At 38.7% G+C, this 26,465-nt stretch overlaps 1 protein-coding gene, 1 long non-coding RNA gene and 1 other non-coding gene across 3 annotated transcripts in view; 1 reads left to right on the forward strand and 2 right to left on the reverse strand.

Annotated features, from left to right (window-relative positions):
- Positions 1-429: 429 nt before the first annotated feature.
- Positions 430-818, reverse strand: LOC120526982. The gene has a single exon (XR_005633264.1).
- Positions 819-4,374: 3,556 nt separating this feature from the next.
- tmem167b (transmembrane protein 167B) lies at positions 4,375-20,257 on the reverse strand. Its single transcript, XM_039747310.1, has 3 exons — positions 20,085-20,257; positions 17,460-17,591; positions 4,375-6,018 (listed from the first exon to the last, which is right to left on the reverse strand). Exons 1-3 carry the CDS (start codon positions 20,092-20,094, stop codon positions 5,936-5,938), a joined length of 225 nt encoding a protein of 74 aa, XP_039603244.1. The 5' UTR covers positions 20,095-20,257; the 3' UTR covers positions 4,375-5,935.
- Positions 20,258-23,157: 2,900 nt separating this feature from the next.
- The window catches only part of LOC120525201, a 139,350-nt gene continuing 136,042 nt past the window's right edge, over positions 23,158-26,465 (forward strand). Inside the window, exon 1 of the long non-coding RNA XR_005632901.1 lies at positions 23,158-23,214. This is a non-coding gene — a long non-coding RNA (uncharacterized LOC120525201). The remainder of the gene's footprint in view (positions 23,215-26,465) is intronic.

The following is a 26,465-nucleotide window of genomic DNA, read 5'->3' on the forward strand; positions in this document are numbered from 1 at the left end:
CTCTGCCAAACGTTTCATCAACTAATCTCTGGCTCCACTGTTCATTTTTAATTCGATCCGACGGCGCCGCTTTTTCGGCCTTGCGAGTGCTACACACCACAGACCTAAACAACTGGGGCTTCCCCAAAGTCATGACCTCGCCTTCAAGGCCGATCCACAATGGTCCAGACCCTCCCGTTAATCTCCGTGCAATAATGCACAACATTTTTATTTTATTGAAATTACACAACATTCCATACAAATACATTTTTTTACAAAAACAGGATCGAAAACTAATCAAACCCCACCACAATAATTGCGCAACCTTTAGCCCAACTCCCAACGAACCTCGTAGATAAGATTTACCGCCGCATCACTCCCTTCAGTCCCAATGGTTTCCTTTGATATTTTAACGATGGCGACTGCTAGGTTAGCCATCTCTGTTTGCGGCCAGGTCAGAATCGCCTCTATACTCACAGGTCGGCCCATTCCCCCGGAGTATATCACCCTGGGTTCATCACCGGCCTAGTATATCTGATCAATTCATCATGCCCGGTCCACAAGTGGATGTGCCTCTTTTACAGCAGCCGCCGTTCGCTCAACGCTGCTAAAACAGCTTGCTTGGCAGCCTCTTATCATCTTAGAGCCATGGTGAGGCTTTCTGGCTCCAATCAAATAAGATCACGGTGTAGATTTTTATATAAAAGAAAAAAAACACACGCTCTCTTCCACACACGCTCACAAACACACTCCCATACTCTCACACATACAAGCGACCACTTCCTTTTTGAAACGCTGGGCACGCGAATTTAAAGTTAAAAGCAATGCATTCTGGGAACAGGGAAGACACGACATCGTCATGTTTGGTGCCCTCTATCGCACAGGCGGACATTACTCTGCATTAAAATTGCGAGTGAAAGATACCTGGCTAATATGGAGGACTATTTCGGACAAAATTAAATAAATAAATACGTGCGCAAATAAATAAAAGTATTGTGAAATGTGAGCATAAATAAATGTATCATGAAATGAAGCCTTAATAAATAAAAGTATCATGAAATGAAGCCTTACTAAATAAATGTGTCACGAAATATGTTTTGTGTTGCTTATTTATTTATTTCATTTTGTCCGTAACATTCCTGCAAACCGTCATGAAATACGACTTGAAATAAAACTGTCACTTTCACTCGTCAAAGTTGAGAGGGTGGGCTCTAACACGCCCTCTAGTTACTGATTGGTGAATCGATAGCACAAGAATTAATTAGAAAAATGCTTACTACTGCCGATGAAATGGATTCTGCCGAAGATATTACGTATTTCAGAGAGAGAATTGAAGATTTATCGGAAGAAATTACAATGTTGGCGGCCCTTTTACACTTTGACATGGAATGCCCAAAGCAGCTCCAACTAATATTTTGAACTGAACAACTTTGCCACTGATCAGAGCTGTACAGTTGTTTGAAAAAGTAGCTGCGAATATGCACCTGACTTTATACTTGTAAAACAAAGGTCAAATACTCAGTTCAAAATATTAGTTGGAGCTGCTTTGGGCATTCCATGTCAAAGTACCTAAACTAATACAGCCGTTGCAGCTTACCGTATACAGTGGGTACGGAAAGTATTCAGACCCCCTTCAATTGTTCACTCTTTGTTATATTGCAGCCATTTGCTAAAATCATTTAAATTAATTTTTTCAATCATTAATGTACACACAGCACCCCATATTGACAGACAAAAAAAAATAATTTTTGAAATTGTTGCAGATTTATTAAAAAAGAAAAACTGAAATATCACATGGTCCTAAGTATTCAGACCCTTTGCTCAGTATTTAGTAGAGGCACCCTTTTGAGCTAATACAGCCATGAGTCTTCTTGGGAAAGATGCAGCAAGTTTTTCACACCTGGATTTGGGGATCCTCTGCCATTCCTCCTTGCAGATCCTCTCCAGTTCTGTCAGGTTGGATGGTAAACGTTGGTGGACAGCCATTTTAGGTCTCTCCAGAGATGCTCAATTGGGTTTAAGTCAGGGCTCTGGCTGGGCCATTCAAGAACAGTCACAGAGTTGTTGTGAAGCCACTCCTTCATTATTTTAGCTGTGTGCTTAGGGTCATTGTCTTGTTGGAAGGTAAACCTTCGGCCCAGTCGGAGGTCCTTAGCACTCTGGAGAAGGTTTTTGTCCAGGATATCCCTGTACTTGGCCGCATTCATCTTTCCCTCGATTGCAATCAGTCGTCCTGTCCCTGCAGCTAAAAAACACCTCCACAGCATGATGCTGCCAACACCATGCTTCACTGTGGGGATTGTATTGGACAAGTGATGAGTTAGGTTATTTGGTGACTATAAACTGGCTGTGTAGGAGTACAAGTATGGGTGTGTACATGTTTGCAATAAACTGGTTCTCGCCCAGGGCTACAGGCTCCCACCCCTGCAACCCTGAAAAGTAAAAGTGGGCATAATTGCCAGAAAGACACCGAGAGAAATTAGCATCTAATTTCTTAGCATCACAAGTTTATTTGTCAATAATGGATAGCATAGTGGAGAGTGCCATTGCATTACAGTGGCTTTAAGTTCTTCTCACGATACTGTGGGCCACCAGTGGGCCTGAGTTTTAACATTGCTTTATTTATCATCTTTTTTGGGAGAAATAGTTATTTTCTCAACTTGATTGACATTGTAATAGCAGTTGATAGGGCCCTATTGGTATGTAGCCTATTCTAATTTTGATTGTTGAAAATGGGTTGCAAGTGAAGTGTTAATGCTTAATTGAAATTCCCTGAATTTCTGCATTAATTACTCACAAAAGTGTGATATGTTTTAACCACAGTAACAAAAAGCAATTGTTTTAAAACTAACAACACAAAGAATTGAATTTCCTCTCAACACTTAATATATTGTTTAAACTTTCTTAATTCTTGTAGCAAAATGCATTTTGAACCCTTGCATTCAGTAACTGGCAGAATCTGTTAGCAGCAGTAACCTCCAAAAAACATTTCCTGTAGTTGAACTGACTTACACCAGTTTGTAGGATTTTTTTTAGCATACGGTCTTACAAAACTGCTTCACTTCATTTATATTTCTGGGGTTCTTGCATTGTACACTCTACTTTTGTCATTACCTTTGCAGGGCATCCAGTAGTATAAGAAACAGTGCTGGATTTCCTCCATTTGCAGATAAGTGTGCTGTGGATTGAGGACCACCTGGATATTTAAAACTGCTTTTGTGTCCTTATCCAGCTTTATGCATCAAAGGAATTCTTCATCTTCAAAAGTGTTCTGGTATTTCAAGATTTACATGACAAGATCTCCATCATGAATAACACTGTGATGCAGCACAAACTCAACAACCTTTTGCTTTTCTCTGTTCCGTTCATTATAATTTGCAGTACTCCAGAGTATGTACTCTTTGTCATTAAAAGCAGAGTAACATCAGGCCATATTCTAACCGACATAATTCAGAGCAGGGTCTGTGAGAGTCTGGAGGGATGCGGATGCCTATCTCAACTAACAAAGGGCTGAAGTCAGGAACAAACCCTTCACGGGGCACTAGTCCCCCATTACAGGGGAAACACACATCCACACAAGGGCCATTTTAGCATCACCAATTCATATAACCTGCATGGGTTCAGGCAGTGGGAGGGAAAGCAGCACATGGTGGAAGCAGATACAGAGACACGGAGAACATGCAAACTCCATGCAGGGTGGACCCGAGATGTAAACTCTGGTTTCCTTACTGCGAGGCACTGCCCTAGCAGTGTAAAGGTAATGAAAAATTGAGGATACACAAGTGGATGGCATTTCTCAGTTGTCAGAAACATTTCAGAATAGGAACCAGCAAACATGGCAAATTCCAAAGGCCAGGTTTAGGAAATAAGGCAATAGTGAACAGACTTTTCGTTGAGCACTCTAGCATCGACTTTCTGAGAATGCTAAAGAAGTTCTCAATGTCAAAAAAGATGGTCTGATCTGCCAATGCAAAGGCAATTTGCCTTCAGTGCAACACTGAAGAAATGTACTATGTACTGCACGCCAGCAAGGTTGAGTGCCTTCATTATCATACATGCAGGGCTGTTTTTTTATTAATTAAAGCAAAACTAGATTATATTAACATGGATTTAAAATATAAAAATAGGTTAACTGTTAATTCTGATTGTGAGAATAGATGTGTGTGTGTGTGAATGGACTGGAGCTCTATTCAAGGCTGATTTCTGCATTGCCCAGTGCTGCTGGGATAGGCACCACCCCCTGGGAGTATTAAATGGTTTAAGCAGGTATGAGAATATGATATTAAATAACAAAAATATCACTTGGAAAACACCTAGTAATGGCCATCCAAATAATGACTTGCAATAATAAATAAATATCCAAGTAAGTGAAAAAGAAAGTAAAGAGCAAAATCATGAGCTATAATCTCCCTTGCCAGTTTAATGTGATTTAAAAAAGTACCCACACGTGTCTGCATTATTCAGTAAAAACATACAGATTAACTGTGATTTCGTTACAGAACTTTTGTTTTGTAGGAAGTACAATTATAAAAGCAATTTCAAACTCTAATCCCATCCAAAGGCAGATATGTCTAGTTAGCAGTGTACAGAAGAACAGTTATGTGCCTAGTGTTGACATTTCATAATATCATAAATTACAGAGACTGCCACTGCAACATGAAGCTGATAGTAGTCCACAAGTTATTAAACTTCTCGTAATGGTAATCTTTCAAATAACCTCCCAGGACATTCCAGGTTGGGCCATATGTAACTAAAGCCAAAGCAAAAAGAGTTAAATATGATCTTACTAACATGGACACTAAGAGGTGCAGTGTAAACCTGCGGAAAATAGCAGTAAAGTGACACACTTATGTACCAATAATAATCTTAGATTTGCATTTAGACATTTCTAAATATGAAGTTGCTGAGGGTCAGGAATAGAGCTATTTCATGCTTTTAAAAGGCACCTAGGAAATAAATGTCCGGGACTTCCTGATAAGGTCACAGTGTCAAGACAGATGTATAGGGCTAATACAGCCAATGACACCCATTGAAGTTCTGAAGCTGCCTCATCTTTGTAAGGCAAAGAAAAGCTCAGGAGAATCAGTCCATTGCAATTCCAAGATATCCTCAGATGTCCTCAATTTAAAATTGTCAACATCCTTACTAAAAAGGTGAAAACTAGATGCCTTGTTCAGATAATTTCAACACTTGGCTCAGTCCCTCGGGAATATTGTGTGAAGTCCATCTCTGGTAATTCCTACTTAAATTCCGAAAGCATAACAAAAAGTCACACATTCACCATAAAGCCCACCCCTCCTGTTTTTCGTACATTAACTTTTTTTATTAAATATTTCCAAGCCATGTGAAACAAGACATATATACACCCTGGCATAACTGACTAAAATAATGCAAAGCAACATATGTCTTTTATATATGCTGTTTTCTGTAATTGTCCCACAGCAGCATTTTCACAAAAGGGGTCTGTTGAATAGTGATACATTAGGGGTAAGCAGAACAAACTAAGGGGAAGGCTGCTACTAATCTAGCAAAATGGGCCATGTAAATTTTTATTTTTTTCCCCAAAGCAAGCAAGTAACAAGCTTATTAAAATATCATAGCCACAAAACAGCTATGCTCTCATACTTCCACCAGACAAAAATGCTGGCTTTCTTCTTCGAAACATTTCAGAATTCACACTGTGCTCTTCTAAAAAATCTCCAGTAATTTAAAGGAAAAAAAAAACCAAAACACTAAACTCCCAAATTACATAAAATATAACAACATTACAAATAACATTATCCCCTCCAGTTTGTGGATATGTAGGAATTTGTGGTCAGACAACTGTAGAGGGTCCAGAAGCAGCATACCAAAAAGGGAACATGAGACGACTCCTTTGAGATCTTGGTCACTTATGCCATCTTGGCTGAAAATATCCAGATTGCCTGGTATGTCTTTAAACAGTTCCAGAAAAGGATCATTTTATAAAAAGGACATAAAAAGCCATCACCATGCATGATAAAGCAACTGCAACATGAAGTCTTGTTCCTATTACAGCAGCTGAAAAAGAGAGAAACAGCAAATAAATCGAGTGCCATTCGTATATGACATCCATGATATATATATAGTGCTCAGCATAAATGAGTACACCCCACTACATTTGTGAGAAAACCTTTAGTTTCCTTTCAGTATCAACATTTTCATGCTGTCAGCAATGGCTCCACATGGAAGAGAAATGTCAAAAAATCTGAGAAAGGAAATCATTACTTTACACAAAAAAGGTGAGGGCTACAAGAAGATCAGCAAAGCTTTACATATCAGTCAAAATACTGTAGCAAAAGTGATCCAAAAATTTAAGATGGAAGTGCAACCATCTTACAGAGACGTCGAGGCTGTCCACAGAAGTAAACATCTCGACAGGAGCGTCTTCTGATGAGAAGGGTTGAAGAAAATCACCATGCAAGTTCAATGCAGTTAGCAAATGCAGTAGAAAGCCAAACTGGAGTGACCGTTTCCCGTGACACCATACGGCGCACACTGCAGAGGAATGGCATGCATGGGTATCGTCCACAAAGGAAGCCTCTCCTAAAGCCCATACACAAAAAAGCACGCCTAGAATTTGCTAGGGCCCATGCTGAAAAAGATGAAGACTACTAGGACTCTATACTCTGGAGTGATGAGACAAAGATCACTGTTTTTGGAACTAATGATTTCAAAACTGTATGGCGTCGTACAGGTGAAGATTTCAAAGAAAAATGCATGGTGCCTACAGTGAAACATGGTGGTGGCAGTGTCCTTGTTTGGGGCTGCATGAGTGCTGCTGGTGTTGGGGAGCTGCATTTCATTGATGGTATCATTAACTCAACAATGTACTGCTCTATACTGAAGGAGAAGATGCTGCCATCACTCCGTGTACTTGGTCATCGTGCACTTTTCCAACACGACAATGATCCAAAACACACATCTAAAGCTACTGTTGCATTTCTGAAGAAGAACAGGGTGAAGGTGATTGAATGGCCAAGTATGTCTCCTGATCTGAACCCAATCGAACACCTGTGGGGAATTCTGAAGCGACAAGTTGAGCATCACTCTCCATCCAGCATCCATGCTCTAAAAGAGGTTATTCTTGAAGAATGGAAAAAGACAGATGTTGCAACTTGTTCATTCCATGCCTAGAAGACTTGGTGCTGTCCTTAAAAATCACGGTGGTCATACAAAATACTAGATGTAGTAGTTTTTGTCGCGGGGTGTATTCATTTTTGTTTCAACCAATTTGAGTAAAACTGAAGATTTTGTGATCTAAGTTATATTATTAACCTAAATTTCATGTTATGGAGTTAAACAAGTGCTCAATAAAACTCAGCCTTGTGAAAATTTTGGAAATTGTTCTTTTGTTCATTGAGCTACTGATTAAATTTGTACTTTTTAAAGGGGGTGTACTCATTTATGCTGAACACTGTGTGTGTGTGTGTGTGTGTATATATATATATATATATATATATATATATGCAGTATAATCTGGAATAAAAATGGATTTTCATTTGGATTTTATGTAATGGGCTTACAAATATAATCTAAAATTGTTGAAATAAATGGAGGAGTTCAAGTATCTCGGGGTCTTGTTCACAAGTGAGGGAAGAATGGAGCGTGAGATCGACAGGCGGATCGGTGCGGTATCCACAGTGATGCGGGCTCTGCATTGGTCTGTCGTAGTGAGAAAGGAGCTGAGCCGTAAGGCAAAGCTCTCAATTTACCAGTCGATCTACATTCCTACCCTCACCTGTGGTCATGAGCTGTGGGTAATGACCGAAAGAACGAGATCGCGAATATAAGCGGCTGAAATGAGTTTCCTCCGCAGGGTGTCTGAGCTTTCCCTTAAAGATAGGGTGAGAAGCTCAGTCATCCGGGAGGGGCTCAGAGTAGAGCCGCTGCTCCTCCGCATCGAGAGGAGTCAGATGAGGTGGCTCGGGCATCTGATCAGGATGCCTCCTGGACGTCTCCCTGGTGAGGTGTTCTGGTCACGTCCAACCGGGAGGGGGCCCCGGGGAAGACCCAGGACACGCTGGAGAGACTATGTCTCCTGGCTGGCCTGGGAATGCCTCGGCTAGAAGAAGTGGCCGGGGAGCGAGAAGTCTGGGAATCTCTGCTCAAGCTGCTGCCCCTGCGACCCGATCTCAGATAAGTGGAAGAGGATGGATGGAATGAAAATAAAATACTCTGTGTGTGTGTGTGTGTATTATATATATATATATATATTTATTGTGCCCTCCACAATTATTGGCAACCCTGGTTAAGATGTGTTCTTAGGCTTTTTTTTCAAAAAAATATAAGCTCAAAACACAAAAAAAAGAAAATTCAACCTTTAATTGAAGTATATTTATTCATTGGGAAAAATCCCACATTAAGAAATATATTTTTTACATGAAATCATGTGTGCCACAATTATTGGCACCCCTAACAATTCCTATAAAATAAATGCAATTGAAGCATTTTTATAATTTCTAGTTTAGTTTTTGAAGTTGATCAGAGTAAATTGGAACTTTTAATTAGTTATTTGTGACTTTGTGTCCCTGGGGTATAAATATGATGTGGAACAGAGTCCTATTACTCTTAACCACTCTTCAACACGGGAAGACAAGAGAACATGCCGTTCAAGTAAGGCAGATGTGTTTCGACCTTCATAAGTCAGGTAATGGTTACAAGAAAATAGCTACTCACCTAAACCTGCCTGTATCTACAGTCAGAGGAATAATAAAGAAGTGTAAAATAAAGGGAACTGTGACAAACAAGGCTGGAAGAGGATCCAAGTTTATCTTAGCACCACGCACAGTGAGGAGGATGGTAAGAGAAGTAAAAAATTCTCCCAAGCTCACTGTTGGAGAACTGCACCAAAGAGTGGTATCATGGGGTCACAAAGTTTCCATGACAATCATAAGACGCTATCTCCACACCAACAAGCTGTTTGGGAGACATGCAAGGAAAAAGCCTTTTCTTACCTACAGCCACAAACGCAAATGTCTGAAGTGTGCTAAGCAGTACTGGGGCTTCAAGTGGGACCATGTGCTTTGTTCAGATGAGACTAAAATTGAGCTTTTTGGCAACAAACATTCTAAGTGGGTCTGGCATGAATCCAGGAATGAGTATGCGGAAAAGCACCTCATGCCCACTGTAAAGTATGGTGGAAGATATGTGATGCTGTGGGGCTGTTTCTCTTCCAAAGGCCCTGGGAACTTTGTTTGGGTTCATGGCATCACAAACTGCTAGAAATACCAGGACATTTTAAACCAAAGTCTGGTGGCCTCTGCCAGAAAGCTGAAGATGGGTCGTCATTGGGTCTTCCAGCAAGATAATGACCCTAAACATATGGCAACATCTACACAAAAATGGCTCAGCAGACACAAAATCAAGTTCCTCCCATGGCCATCTCAGTTCCCAGACCCCAACCACATTGGAAACCTGTGGGGTGAGCTGAAGAGGAAAGTGCATAAGAGAGGACCCAGGACTCTGGATGATCTAGAAAGATTGTGCAAAAAGGAAAGGTCAAAAATCCCCGTCTCTATTCTCCAACCTTGTGAAATGTTATAGGAGAAGATTAAGTGCCATCTTGTTGGCAAAAGGGGGTTGTACAAAATATTAACAGCAGGGGTGCGAATAATTGTGGCACATGATTTCATATAAACAAATGTATCTCTTAATGTGGGATTGTTTTCCCAATGAATTAAAGTACTTCAATTAAAGGTTGAATTTTTCTCTTTTTTGTGTCGTGAGTCTATATTTTTTGAAAAAAAAAGAATTAGAAGCCTAAGAACACATCTTAACCAGGGTGCCAATAAGTAAAACCTGAAAAGTTTTGTACGCATATGTGCTATGAAACCACTAAATAAGAGCTGGTCCAACCAATTAACTTCAGAAATAACATAATTAGCACCCCTGGGAATTACACTAGCCAAGTTTCCATCCAGTTTTTTGCGACGTTTTGTTATCGACAAACAGAATATACGTAAAAAAAATGTGCAAAATTTGCTGTCTCCAGCCTGTTTCCATCCAACTGGCTTTTTATCAATAAAATGATGTGCGTGATGATGTCATCCTCACCAAAACGAACTGTCGCATAAGTTTTGTTGAATCGCGAAAAAAAATCTGCCCTTGAGCCATTTCGATACATAATTTTATGTATGCCGCAAATTATCTACCTTTTGTTTTCCACGTTACACCCCCTCCACTAAACAAAGAAATGGAGAGATTATTCAGACAGTTTTTTGAAATTTGCCAGCTTACTGTTATTTCAGTTTCACAAATAATTGGAATTGTACATAATATCCGAAAACGACAGCAGAATGAAGCAGTTGCTTGTTTGATAGCCCTAGAGCTCGAAGAAAGTACCCCAGTGCGACAAAACCCACGGGTATGGGAGAGACGACGGAATAAGACCTTCTGGGAGGAGGTGGTGGAGAGACACTTCACAGAAAATCTCTAGCTGCAACATTTTAGAATGTCACGGCCGATGTTTGAGATGTTGTGTGGATTCATCAGTCCTGATGTTGCGCCCATCACAGGTTGCCACCGACCACGGTTCCAACCCAGAAGCGGATTGCCATCGCCCTTTACAAGCTGGCAACCTGCGCCGAGTATAGAGTAGTTGGAGAAACTTTCGGGTTAGTAAACTACCGTCCATCAATGTGTATATGCTGTGTGCACCGCTATTAAAGAAAAATTAATGCGGCGTTATATCAGACTTCCGAATGTAGCGGAGGCCAATGAAATTGCATATCGCAATTCCTTGGTGCATCTTGTGCCACAGATTTACGGAGCGCTAGATGGCACGCATGTGCCTATTCTTCCCCCGACGGAAGGCTACCGCGATTACATTAATCGCAAAGGGTGGCCATCTATTGTTCTCCAGGCCCTTGTTGATGACAGGTGCATGATACGAGACATTTGCCTTGGCACTCCTGGAAGTGCCCATGATGCAGCTGTGTTTGCAGCATCGGATCTTTACAGGTGAGCCTACCTTTCAACATCCCTTCTCAGTGTGATAACAACTGAATTAGTACTGTAACTTGCTTCCCTTAAGGTTTTTAATTAAAAATGAAATTTGAATTAATACAAAATAACAACGTTTAATCAAAAAAAACTAAAGTTAATATTGATGAGAGAATTTCTCATATATGCTAAAACATCTGCCATTTAATAATAAGAAAAAAATGCTTAGATAATGAAACACACGGTTTACTAAATATTTTGACTGGCACAGTAAATTACCTTTGCGGTTTTTGTATTATTTAGACATCCTGAGAAACACCCCCAGGCTACAGTTGATGTAGAGGGAGTTCAGGTACCCCTTTTAGAAGCAGGAGACCCAGCCTATCCGCTACTGCATTGGCTCATCACGAGAAATAACGAGTCTCTTCATCAGACCATGCGAACCACTCCACCATTCTCATTTTGATTGCACGTGATAAAAATGTATCATGTGACACATTTATTTGCGTTAAAGCCCTTTTTTCCTACAAAAAGTGTTTCCAATGTAGTTGTTGTGACATCTGAAGTACTGATATGGAATTTATGCGCTAAAGTTAAATGGAAAAATATTATGTCGACATGTACACCATTTTATCGATAATTAGCATTTCCATCAGCTATATCGGTAAAAAAATTTGAAGCGCTAAATATTTTTTCGCAAAAACTCCTTGGATGGAAACCTGGTTACTGAAAAAATTAAACTTTTAATTGAAAAAATAATCCCTCATCAAGGGACAACAAAACCACGTGTGCCACAATTATTGGCACCACTAGAAAATCCTATAAACAAAGTGTAACTGAAGCATTTTTTCCATCTGTATCTTACTTTTGTGAGTCAATCAGAGTGTGTAGGAAATTATATGGAGTAAGCCATTATTTCCTGTGCCACTGGATTATAAATATGAGGTGGCACAGTTGCCAACTTCCCACATTCATTCAAAACATGGAAAAGGTAAGAGAATATAAAATTTAAACGAGGGAAACGTGTTTTTACCTTTGTATGTCAGGGAATTATTATAAAAATTTGCTACTCGCCTGAAAAAGCCCATATCTATAGTTAAGGCAATAATAAACCATAAATTAACTGACTCTAACTTGCCAGCAAGAGAGCTTAAGTGTATTTTGCCACCACACACAGTGAGAAGCATGGTAAGAGAATTGAAAAAAATACCCATGAATCATTGTTGGAAGAAATACAAGAAAATGTGTTATCTTGGGGTCTCCAGCTCACCAAAACTACCATCAGATGCCACCTCCATGCCAAAAGATTACTTGGAAGGCATGCCAAGAAAAGCCTTTCCTGTCATTTAACCATAACTGTTAAGTGCTTAAAGTTTACTAAACTCTTCTGGATCTTTGATTAGAACTGTGTTCTACTGTCAAACAAACCAAAAACTGAGCTTTTTGACAACAAACCACTGAAAGGTGGGTTTGGCATAAAATGATGGATTGCTATACCGAAAATAACTAGATTCCCAAAGTCAGTTATGGTGGACACACTGTGATGTTGTGGGGTTGGTTTTCTCTAAAGATCCTGGGAACCTTGTTAGATGTATATGGCATCATGGGCTCAATAAAATACCAGGAGATTCTAAAATGTAATTCTGGCTGACTCTACCAAATAACTACAATTGGACATCATTGGATCTTACAGCAAGACAATGATCCAAAACATGTGTCCAACTCAACCCAAAAATGGTTAAAAGAACACAGAAACAAGCTCTCCCTCACTGACAACCTGTTGGTTGAGCTGAAAAGGAGAGGGCAGAAGAGAGGACCCTGAATGATCTGGATAGACTTTGTAAAAAGGAATGGTCTCAGATTGCCTACTTGATATTTTACAACCTTATAAATAGGTCTGCCGACCAACTATCAAGGAGTTAAAGAGACAGAATTGGGAACAGTTAATTTAGTAGCCAGGTCAAGTGAACTATTCTAAGGGGAAGTCACTGTATAAATATTACCCAGGTAAAGTAGAGCATAATCTATATCAGGGGTCCCCAACTCTGGTCCTGGAGGGTCACAGTGGCTGCAGGTTTTTATTCTAACCCTTTTCTTAATTAGTGGCCATTTTTTGCTTTTAATTAATTTCTTTTGAATTAATTTTATCCGAGTTGCTCTTGAAGACTCAGACCCCTCAATTGTTTATTTTTCCTTATTTAGCAGTAAAAAAATAACAAGATGAGCCAAAACATGAGCAGTAAACTGCGTCCATCATACAATATCTGACAATAAAGAAAGGTGGAGGTCTCAGGGTGATCTGCTCAGGTCCCCAAAACAGTTTAACAGTGCTCTTAGAAAAGGGAAAAATCAACAATTTCAGAAATATTTCCTATTGCACAATGACAGCAGCAACAAGCCACGGAATTAAAGAATGAGTTTAATTAACAACAAGAACCAGAGCCTAATTAAGCAACTGGTTAGAGTGAAAGTGGTTGGAGTTTGAGGCCCTGACTTAGTTGGTCTTCTGTTGGCTCACTCACCTCACATTTCATTTCTGTTTGGGTGCTGTTTAAGGAAAGAAATGAAGTAATAAAGAAATTCAGGGAAACAAACCTTAAAAAACAAGTTAATTAAAATTAATTCAAAAGAAGTCATTTAGCAGCAAAACAGTGCACTAATTAAGGGTCGGAATGAAAAGCTGCAGCCACTGGGGCCCTCCAGGACCGAAGTTGGGAACCCCTGATCTACATAGAGATCTTCTACATGAGGAATAGTAATTTCATATGGGGGTCAACAGTTGATAGATAAGCATCATTGCCACAAATGATTCAATGGACAGACCTACTTTTTCAAAAGCAAAAACATTAGAAACTCAAGAAATTGTCAGAACAACTTCTAAAAAGGGTGGATTAAACTTAGAAAAGATACATATCACGTTCTGTTCATGATTGGCTGTAAAATGGGCAGTTTACATAATCAAAAGTCTTCTCAGCATGGAGTGTGAAAAGTGCTGCTGGATTACTAAGAGTGGTAACTAAGATAGCAAGTAGGCGACCCTCAACACTTGAGGAAGTTAGCCACAGTGAAAAACGTTTAGTCAGGATATATTCATTTATGAATAACTTTCTGCCGCCCACAATCAAGAACCTTGCCTAAAACTTTCGAATTGTTGCTAATGTGTGGGACAGGCCTGAAGCTCTGTAATAGTGCGGATGCGTTGTTTTAGGGGTAGTATAATGACTGGGTATATTAGGAAAAGGATGCCAAGGATAGAGTTGCCAGGCAAGAGGAAAAGAGGAAGACCTAAGAGAAAGTTTATGGATGTGGTGAGAGAGGACATGCAGGTGATGGGTGTAACAGAACAAAATGTAGAAGACAGGAAAATATGGAAAAAGATAATCCGCTGTGGCAACCCCTAACGGGAGCAGCAGAAACAAAAAGAAGAAGGTAATGACTGCCATACACCTTAGGAGATGTACATCTGGCCCTAGAGACTTTCCAATACTTACCGAGTCCAAGGCCTCCTTAAGTTCTGATAAGACATTGAGGTATTTCAGGAAAGATGCTACCATGAGGGGTGGGAAACACTTCAACATCAGGGAGGGAGAATTCTTATTAATAACTATATAGAGAACTATCTAAGAAAGGGAACCACAAATTCTCTTTGTTTTAAGAAACTGCACTCCTTTAATGTGGACAGTTACACTCTGCGCATTTTGTACAATTCTGCCATAGCCAGTACAATTTTCTATACTGTGGTGTGTTGGGCAGGAAATATCACTGCAAGAGAGGCCCCAGAATCAACACACTATTTAAAAAAGCAGGTTCAGTTATGGGACACACTCATGATCCTCCAAAGGTAGAGAAGGCGAGAATAAAATCAAAATTGATGCCCATTACAAACGATGCTGCACCTCTTCTCTCTGACACACCATCATTGAGTGTTTCCAGACAATAAATTATTCAGCAGAAGTATGTAAAGAAATGCTGCTGAGGCTCCTTTATACCAACAGCAACTTGTCCTTATAACGCCTCCAACGTGACTGCTCTTTTTACCTTTAGCCAAGTCAGAAATTTTTCTTTCCTAATAGTAATTCCAGTATTGGCTGCTGTTGTTTGTCATTTAATTTATTAGTGTAGCTTCTGTACAAAGTTCAATTTTCCCATTGGAACAAGTAAAGTGCTATCTATCACCACCAAAAACACACTAAACATTTTAATTATGTATATTGCTGTACTGTACTTGCATAGCTTTATCTAGTTAACTCAACCAATCCCTATTCCAAACATCTATAACATCATAATAGATTTTCAATATTTTTTCTCTTAAAATTAGAAAAAATTAATATAAAACAGAATACGGCTTTTTAAACAAGTTCTTTGTTAAAACTAACAATATGCTGCTTCTCATGTTGACACTGTGTGATTAAAACAAATCTTTTTATTAAGAAACTCCTGAAACTGGCTGAAAACAAAAAATAAAAAGTATGTGGATGTAGATACACCAACATATAGTGCAACAACCATGAAACTGCTCTACTACTGAATATTTTTCTTATAAAATGGTTAAAGATTTCAGAAAATATCAGTAAGAAATCAATATCTTAAAGATTATGTAGGGGGGTACAAATTTGTGCACAAATTCTATTCAACAGTTTAAGCTTGAACTTCCAGGCGGATATCTTTGACATGGCAAATTCACATTATGTTCTGGAAATTAAGCACAGGGTCAATTTTAGATAAATATATCCTCCTAGCTCAAAACATACTGCAGGAGTAGAACAGATCAAGAGCGAGTTTCCTAAAAGCAAAGTGTAAGTGACACACACCTTTTTTCCCCCAATGTTTACATATGGTAGAACGGTATACAGTGGGTACGGAAAGTATTCAGACCCCCTTCTATTTTTCACTCTTTGTTATATTGCAGCCATTTGCTAAAATCATTTAAATTCATTTTTTTCCTCATTAATGTACACACAGCACCCCATATTGACAGACAAAAAAAAGAATTGTTGAAATTGTTGCAGATTTATTAAAAAAGAAAAACTGAAATATCACATGGTCCTAAGTATTCAGACCCTTTGCTGTGACACTCATATATTTAACTCAGGTGCTTTCCATTTCTTCTGATCATCCTTGAGATCACCTTCATTTGAGTCCAGCTGTGTTTGATTATACTGATTGGACTTGATTAGGAAAGCCACACACCTGTCTATATAAGACCTTACAGCTCACAATGCATGTCAGAGCAAATGAGAATCATGAGGTCAAAGGAACTCTTCCTGAAGAGCTCAGAGACAGAATTGTGGCAAGGCACAGATCTGGCCAAGGTTACAAAAAAATTTCTGCTGCACTTAAGGTTCCCAAGAGCACAGTGGCCTCCATAATCCTTAAATAGAAGACGTTTGGGACGACCAGAACCCTTCCTAGAGCTGGCCATCTGGCCAAGCTGAGCTACCAGGGGAGAAGAGCCTTGGTGAGAGAGGTAAAGAAAAACCCAAAGATCACTTTGGCTGAGCTCCAGAGATGCAGTCAGGAGATGGGAGAAAGTTGTAGAAAGTCAACCATCACTGCAGCCATCCACCAGTCAGGGCTTTATGGCAGAGTGGCCTGTCAGAAGCCTCTCCTCAGTGCAAGACACATGACAGCCCGCATAGAGTTTGCTAAAAGACACCTGAAGGACTCTGAGATGGTGAAAAATAAGATTCTCTGGTCTGATGAGAGCAAGATAGAACTTTCTGGCCTTAATTCTAAGCGCTATGTGTGGAGACAACCAGGCACTGCTCATCACTTGTCCAATACAGTCCCCACAGTGAAGCATGGTGGTGGCAGCATTCATGCTGTGTGGGTGTTTTTCAGCTGCAGGGACAGGACGACTGGTTGCAATCGAAGAAAAGATGAATGCGGCCAAGTACAGGGAGATAAAAACCTTCTCCAGAGTGCTAAGGACCTCCGACTGGGCTGAAGGTTTACCTTCCAACAAGACAATGACCCTAAGCACACAGCTAAAATAACGAAGGAGTGGCTTCACAACAACTCTGTGACTGTTCTTGAATGGCCCAGCCAGCGCCCTGACTTAAACCCAACTGAGCATCTCTGGAGAGACCTAAAAATGGCTGTCCACCAACGTTTACCATCCAACCTGACAGAACTGGAGAGGATCTGCAAGGAGGAATGGCAGAGGATCCCCAAATCCAGGTGTGAAAAACTTGTTGCATCTTTCCCAAGAAGACTCATGGCTGTATTAGCTCAAAAGGGTGCCTCTACTAAATACTGAGCAAAGGGTCTGAATACCATGGACCATGTGATATTTCAGTTTTTCTTTTTTAATAAATCTACAACAATTTCAAAAATTATTTTTTTTTGTCTGTCAATATGGGGTGCTGCGTGTACATTAATGAGGGAAAAAAATAAATGTAAATGATTTTAGCAAATGGCTGCAATATAACAAAGAGTGAAAAATTGAAGGGGGTCTGAATACTTTCCATACCCGTGTAATGCTTTTAACATGGCAGTTCTTTTAATGACATACATACCCTTGTAGAACACACCCCAGACACCCTTCTTTTCCGATAAGAGCCAAGACTTCAGACGTGGCACTTTCCTGAAGTATGCACATGTACAGACAAAGAGCAGGCCAAAAACCAAGATGCCATCAAAGGAATACACTAGAAAAAAGAATACAGAAAAGAATAAAAACTGTGTTTTTTTTATTTTTCCATTAACTATTCAAAACACTCTAAACAATTCCTTTAATTGAAGAGTTCAGTAAAATTTGCATGGTGCACGCAAAACCAATATATGAGAATATTTAATACTGTAAGAGCTATATGACTAAAATGCCTTGCATTATACTGTTCTTCATTTTAAAATTATGAAATTTAGACCAAATATTTAGCATTACATGGTCTCAATCATGAAAAGGCATATTAAGCTGTTCAAAACCACCAATGCAGCAAGCACTTCAGTGCAGTCATAACCCCATATTTATTTTTGATTTACTTGAATCCAGAATATATTAGCATTTATTCATCTATCCACCCTTAGCCTAAACAACTCACCCAGTTCAAGGTTACATTAAGTCCATGCCCATCCCAGCCGTACTTGGCATAAGTCAGAAACCAGTCGTGTGCATATACAGTACATACATTTTCTCTCTCTCTCTTCTGCTCACTCATTCACACTCATACAAATGGCCAAACTAGAGGATCTAAATAACAAACTGCAAGTCTTCAGGATTTAGGACAAAAAGTTGAATACCTAGAGAAAAACTCAAGGAATGGACGTAAAGACTGAATACTGTAACAGCATAGCACAACCTGAGATTCAAACTCAAAAGCCTTAAGAAGGATAATTTAAATGTTCATGTAAGCTAAGATGTCCAAGAGTGTTAACCTAGTATAAAAAGACCACTCTCAAGTCTGGAGGTGTGCTTTCATATGTATACATCATTTGCCAGTGAGCAACTATGAGAGAGATGGAGAGAGGGAGTGGAAAAACAGAGGTGTTCATTGTCCTTGATTCTGTTTAAGTTAATTGTCATATGTACACCGTACATTGAAATTCTTATTTGCAGGTCTCCCACAGACTAGTGAAAGTATTAAAACACCAAGTGCAGAAAAAAAAATGACAATGAATAAAACAACGTACATTGGAAGCAAATTATACATTTATATTTGTTTATATGAGTGTCTGCGGAGTACCCTTAATGACCCTCTTTGTACTGTTCATTAAGCGTGATCATTTGATGTTCTAGAATGTTTTAACATCTGTTCCAATACTCTCTTGGCCTGTCTTCACTATCCTCTGTAAAATCTCAGCAGATTTAATACTTGTCAAACTAGGATAAGCGTACATTAAATAAACTTCTGTTTTCACAAACGTCAATTTTCCAAATTGCCCTGATTACCAGACAACTTAAGATGCTTAAATAATTAGGAAGCATACAAGTAATGAATATGAGAGTATTTAGTTTGCTGCATTTCTTAGTTTTGTGATGTTATCAATGAGTGCGATCAAGAAGAAAAGATAGGGCCACATGCACAGTGCCTAGTGGTGAGATTGCACAATTATAAGTTTAAAGGGGCTGTAGAAATAAACAGCAAGCTGTAACCTGCAAATCAGTCAGTGGAATGGTTATGGTAATACTCGAAAAAATAATGGATCTGAATGCTTAAGATTGCCATTAACTGTGCAAACCCTTCAAATGATTAATGCAAGAGCTAATAGAAGCGAGGCGTCTTATTTTTCTTGGACACTGGGATATCAGTGGCTTTAACTGACATTAGTAAAAACAGATTGAACATTCGATGGTTAATGATGTCTATAATCACAATAGCTAAATAGTCTGTCTGAGTCTTGAGGATAATTTGTCATACACTTTAAAGCTTTCTTTACATCAGCCAATGTGCTAGAGTGCCCAAAATCAACCAGTGAGCACGTACTGATGGATCGTATTCGCACAACTGAAAACAAAAGTAATAGCAATTTGATTCGTTCAAGAGAGCGACGAACGCGGAAGTAGTCCTACTTTATATCGTTTTACATTTTAGAACGATACGTGTTCCCTGACACGTTTGACATACATCGAAGATTATTCCGTGCAATGCTTTTTATTCCCCTCTGTTTAAAAAAAAAAAATACGGGGTACATGCTTAATCTGCTAATCCTGACTCTCAAAAGAGTGGGTTTCTACATGGTTTCCATCACTTAGGGTTTAAATTCTTGATTCAGTCATTAAATTAATACAGCCAATTTTAGCAACTAAAAATGCAGTTTTAACAGCCATGCCTAATTGCCCACGCAACTAATATACAATTCAGGGAAAAAAGTAGCAGTTCTTAAAACAAAGTAGAAGAACATTTGTGGCGAAAGCATACATTCTCCCTTTAGAATCCCCAATTATTACAGTAAGGCTCTTTTGAAAAGTCTTACTTTAACATATTCGATTTTATCACTGTGCTCCTGTGTCACTATTTGCTACGGCGTACATACTGATCCCCTTCAGCAATACTAAGAAACCCTGACTGGCCCAGTCCAAGCAAACTAGTGAGCCCGGCCTGGTGTTGACACCATCGCCACGTACGCGACACCGCCCAGCACTTCCTGCTTCACACAGAGTCGAGTGAAAGCTGACTACCATCCCACTACACTGCACTTACCGTTAGTCATGTTGAATAGTTATAGTGCTACCTCCGACAAATTCTGTTTTCACGACACTGAAACGTATTCCATACCCATTTCGTCTCAGAATCTCTCTGTCAGCTGATAAACTGACAACAAGGCCTAAGCAATCGAGGACACGTGAGAAGAGCGCAAGTCGTGAGCAGTAGCACGAAGAGCGATGCGCCCTTTGGTGACGTCACATCAGGCGGGCCTTGAACTGGTGACGTCTCAACAGATGGAGGTAGGGCAAGGTACAGTATAAAGTTTTCTTTTTACTGTCATTCTTCATCAGAGGAAGCTATAACGATAACATTTTATTAGTAGGCAAATATGTCATGAAAACAGCTTTGTGCCATATATGCAAAATATATTGAAAATGATGTTATTTCAAGGGATTTGAAAGGATTTGGTGCAGTTCAACAAATAGGCCTTAGTAAACTTTTTCAAAGAAGATTGTAATACAAATTAGGTCATTTTAAATTGTTATTTCATTACTAATAAAATATGTCTGCCTTTAGTGGTGGTGAAAGTTTGGGCTTGCTGAAGGCTGCTATATGTGACAATTGGGTAAAAATAAAAGTAATATCTATTTGTGTCTTTGCCAGTTCATCTTTAATGTTTTCTTTGTCCAATGCCAGTTACAATACAATTAAAATCAGTGAAGTCACTTATTGTATGTTGTCAGAGGTCTTTAGACTCCATAAGACCTTAGACAGTAAACTTATTTGACTACAGTGCTGTGGAGTTTAGATTTCTGAATATACAGTAGCTTGTTTTTAATACTTAATTTCATTTGTACAAATCACTTAATGCACTGAAATGTTATACAATATAGATTTTACATTTAGAAGTTATTGGCCACATATACACCCCCAGAGATATACAGTAAAATGCAGATCAGTGAGTCGCCTGTACTGTGCAATAAAATAAAAAAATATAAATTAAAAATAAATATTATACAGTAAAGATGTAAAATAAAAATGTTCAAGGAATTGTAATTGTGTAACAAATATTCACATTAGAGGTATAATAACTGTTAAATGATTATTAAATAATAAAACAAGTTAAATATCCATCCATTATCCAACCCACTATATCCTAACATGGGGGTCTGCTGGAGCCAATCCCAGCCAACACAGGCCACAAGGCAGGAAACACCCTGGGCAGGGCGCCAGCCCACCACAGGGTGTGCACACACACACACCAAGCACACACTAGGGACAAATTAGAATCACCAATGCACTTAACCTACATGTCTTTGGACTGTGGGAGGAAACCGGAGTACCCGGAGGAAACCCACGCAGACACAGGAAGAACATGCAAACTCCATGCAGGGAGGACCCGGGAAGCAAACCTGGGTCTCCTAACTGCGAGGCAGCAGCGCTAGCCACAGCACCACCGTGCCACCCCAAGTTAAATATAAATTATAGATTGACTATTTTCACAATTTTCAGGAATGCCTAAAAAGATGACCATTTGTTGTTTTTATTATTTGGGAAATTAAGCTCTTTCTCAATATTTCTTACTTGATTTGAGGTAACACAGGTGCCTGCCTGATCTTAACGATTTAAACTGGCTGTAGAAAGGGTGAGAGGAGTCCTTCTTGATCCTGGTTACCTTGATAATACACATTTTTGTATACATGTCTTATAGGGATGATAGTGATATCCCCATGATGCACCCAACCAAGCACACAACTCTGGAGCACTCTATGGTCCTTTATTATATCATTCCTATACCAAGCATTGAATTATCCTGCCAGTATGCTTTCAACGGACTCTTCAAGATTCTTTTTGACACGCTGAATTTCTTCAGTTGTTTGAAATAATAAAGGTGCAGCCTACCAAAATCTCTCTGCATGTGGACCTTGTTAAGTCACTCCTGATGTTGAATCCCAGGTACGGGGCAGTCTCATGGTCTGGAATATTTACCATATATAAAAATAAATCCAAAGCACAAGTAAAAGATAAGTTAAATATTCTTTTTGATAAACTATCTGTAATTTTTAAGTTGTTTTCTAAATACACATGCAAGTACCAATCTCATGTTGGCCTGGGTGTAACACAACAGTTTGTGTATTTGTATATTCAAGTGACATAACACAGATGTCTGGAGTGAGAATCATAAATTAATTTTGGCATAATTGTCTTCTACATCACATATAGTGATTAAAACAGTGTACATATACCAAATATAAGGACATTGGCAACTTTTTAATTGCTAGCATTTTATTTATGTTTTAAACTTTCAGATTTTATCATTATTAAATGTAATCTTTGTGACAGGAGGACACGGCAAGTGTTGTTGTTGTTGTCCAGCAGCAGTAGTAAATAATGAGAAGGTGCTTAGACATATTGTCCTGTGTCTACACCAGCCTCCTGAGCACTACAGATCTCCAGTCACTTCACAACAGACAAAGTGAAGATTCATAGCTGGCACCTGTCTGTCTGGTGACTCCACAAATCCCGTAAAGACAACATTGCTTTGTGGAGATTCACAGCTTCATCTATAGTTTTGATGCAAAACACTTCTGTCTTCCTCTTTGCCAAACTGAAAACTCCATCTTAAACAATGCAATGCATATTGAAATGTATCCATTTTTAAATTATATATTTTATTGGGCTTCTTAAATAGGCACTGTCACTCTGTTAACTAAATATACAAATAAAGTGTTTCATCAAGTATATTTGCAATGGCATATGAATGGAAATTAAAGATGAATAAATTTCAGTTTAGGCTGGCAGGGTGATAAAATAAGATAACTGGTGAACTGTGCTTAATGGTTTTGACCGGTCAAAGCCAGCATGTATTAAAAAAAAAGAAAAAGAAATCATTTAACAATGCATCTGAATGATTTCAGTTCTAAAAATGTAAAAGGCAAAATATTTACAGCTCAGGGAAACAGCTTTATGCCATTGCCAAACTGAGAGATTTCTGAATCACAATTTCTGCATGAAGAGGTGGGCGAGAGCAAACCAGTGGGCAGGGCCAAACATGATGCTTGAAGATTATGGGTGGAGTTAAATGTTTTACTCTATCCATATTTAGTCTCACCCCAGTCCACAGCCTGCAGCAAGGGGTATATGACCTTGCAAAGCTAAGCACAAGGTGGAATTGTTCACAAGGGTATAGTCTGTGATTTATTTTTGATTGTTTTAAAATATGTGTATAATGCACAGTTTTAAACTGAATAAATATTTTAATATAAAGGGTGTATAGATTCACAATTTTAAAGTAAACTATAGCATATTTTGCACAGTTATTGTAGATAAAGAATGCATATTATTGCTTTAAAATATTTAATCCATTATTGGCAGACTGATATAGGTTATATTCAGCTTTCAATGATGTTCTAAACCTTTTTCAGTTTTCTTTTAAACTAATTTTAGTAGTCCAAGAGGGACATTGTTTTGCCTGCAAGGCTAAAAACTGATATCACAATACCTCAACAATTAAACATATTCTTATACTTACTGTAATGTATTGCATAATATTTTGTTGTGGTTGATAGTAAATTGTTTATTTTGTTCTAAATAATGATGGAGCAGTAGTTAATGCTGGTGTTTCTCTGCTCCATGAGATCTGGTTTGAATCCCAGGCCAATCACTGTGTGGAATTAGCATGTTTTTCATATGTGTGGGCTTTCACCGGATGTATGGGTTTTTTTCACATCTCAAAAATGTCCATATTATGTTAATTGGTGACTGCATCTTAACTTGGTAAAAGTATGGGTGCATGCATGAGTGTGCAATGTAATAGTCAGGCATGGCACACATGGCTTGCTGCTCCCTTTTGTGTTCCATCTGTAGACTATCTGCTCAATATGACCGTGACTTAGAATAAGGGTCAGACAGTGGGTCACCAGTCATCTTATTAATTATACCACTGGGATACCTCATGAAACCAATAGACACATACATGATCAGAACATGTTACTTCCTTAGAAACAGTTTTCAGACTAAGATACCAATAATCATTTCAAAAACATAACTTTCCCAAATGTGCAACGTTTTACATACAGCAGAATCTTCTGGAAGAGGTAATTATTTAAAAATTGAGAAACCTAGCGTGCTGTAGTAGTATTTTTGCTATAAACTTGAATAAAAAGAGCTGCATCTTTTGAAATTAATTACCATTCAGAATATAAAAACAAAACCATTCAGAAGCAAGAAATTCGTAGTAATTTTAAGTATTTCCACTAGGCGGCGTGTGAAATTCATAAGCCGGTTTCAGCAGCTGCAACTCAGTACCGGTTGTATGAATAAAGGGAGCGAGTAACTAGTCTGGAGCAGAAGGGTTTCCAATACTTACATTGTTAAGTATTATTTAAAACATGTTATAGTAAAAAAAAAAAAAAATAAATAATAATACTTTCCCAATACGCATGGCCTTATGTTGCCTAACCAAGACTTTAAGTGAGGGATGGATGCGCTGGACTAGTCGACTTAGTCCTTTATTGAGGATTATAGATTCCTATCTATTTTTAACATATAATTGTTGTGTACATCGATAAATTGTATACTTATGTTTCTTAAAACGAGTGTGTTTTAATCAATTCGAAAAAGTTTACTTGGCCAGGACTCTACGGAAAACAGTTGCAATATTATACAATAAATAATTACATATTACATTACATATAAATAATTCAAATATTACATATGCATCCTGTTGAGGGTTATCTAAGCAGCAGTGGGCATAGATCAAGAAATTTTTCTGGACAGGACATGGGTCCATTGCAAGTTAAGGTACACAGTTGCTCATGCCAGAGAGAGAGACCAAGCAATACGACGAATCACCTGGATTGGGAACCTAGTGCAGAGGGTGACACCTCATTACCACACCGGGACAATTTAAAATCACCAGTCTAGTAACAGAAGGTAGAAACCGTATGCAACAAGGATGCCAGTACAGTATATGAATATAGGAACATGGAAAAAGTACCCGTGTTGCATTCACTTAAGTTCTCACTGGCAAAAATGTCAATCAAACCTCAAAATCAGTGAAGTTTCGCCATATGCTGGCGTGCTGCATTCTACATGCTTCTTGCGCCCTCCGAACAAGCGCCTTCTTTTACCAAGATGAAAAAGGCATTTGCTCCTAGTCTGTCAAAGTCATTTTTCTACTGCTAGATTGATAGATGCAGTCCTTCAAAACCCCTTTACCGTTACCCCACGACATAACTCGTTCACCGCTTGTCGCCAGTCATCCCCGGGTTTGCGTCTCTAGTGCACTGTCAATAGGGACGGAGCGCGGCTGTTTAGACAACATTTGTGGCAGCAAGGGAACTGAAACGGGCTGTCGGAGCATAAACAATGAGAAGTCCAAAAAAAAAATTACATCTTTTATTGGCTAACTAAAACATAACAATATGCAAGCTTTCGGGGCAACTCAGGCCATATCTTCATACAGTTTGTAATCAAAAAGCTGTTTGTTGCATTCTAATGGTGACAGCATTGTAATTATAGTTATAACTACAGGGAAGCATACGACGATGACGATTTTGCATACGCCACTTCTAAATGTACCTGGTTTAACATAAGCTTTTTGCATCTTTTGAAGCTTTTGTTCACAACGAAAAGCAGATGTCATGTGTAGATGATCCCTTGCAGAATTTCAATCTCTTCATTCGTGAGTTAGATGTACTGTAATTGTGACTGAGCTAAATATACATGCACAGAGGTGTGAAGTCAGTCTTAACGAGTTCTTGGCATCTTTGCACTTATTGTATGCAATACTCCAAATATCTGACTTTGAAGTGTACTGATCAACAAAACCTTATGGACCATGGATATGGAACATAAGTGAAAAACGATACAGTTTACTTGTGAGGTCTTTGCATTTTGTTGACATCTTAACTGTCACTTCAGAAAGTAGTGGGAAATCCTTTCTGAAAGTAAAATCTCAACACTTCTCAACACTTTACATACACGAGCAGAATGTCTTTGTTGACAACCCGCAAGCTACAGTTCTTTACTCAGTTGGTTGTATTACTCTTTACTGAACAGCAAAAGTTTATATAGGGAGACACAAGTGCCCACAGTGAGAAAACTTGAGAAATACTGAACCTGCTGATGTTTTTTTTACTTTATTTTTTGTCAATTTTTACATTTGTTTTCATTTTTCTTTGGTTTAATTAACAACTAAATTTAATTGAAATCTGAAAATAACTGGTGCAACAATGATGAATATTTTTCTTTCCTCTCTCCTTATGTTTATCTGGCTCTTTCTATCTCAGTATTGATAGTTGAAAAAGAAGGCTCATTGTTTTTGATATTTAATGCGGATTACTGTGCTCTGATGTCTATCAAGTAAAATTTTAATCATTGGCATTGCGTACTCTGTCCCTCTCTGTTACTCATAATCGCAGATGTTGTTTT

Source organism: Polypterus senegalus, chromosome 3 (assembly GCF_016835505.1).
Source record: "Polypterus senegalus isolate Bchr_013 chromosome 3, ASM1683550v1, whole genome shotgun sequence".
NCBI classification, from domain to species: Eukaryota; Metazoa; Chordata; class Cladistia; order Polypteriformes; family Polypteridae; genus Polypterus; species Polypterus senegalus.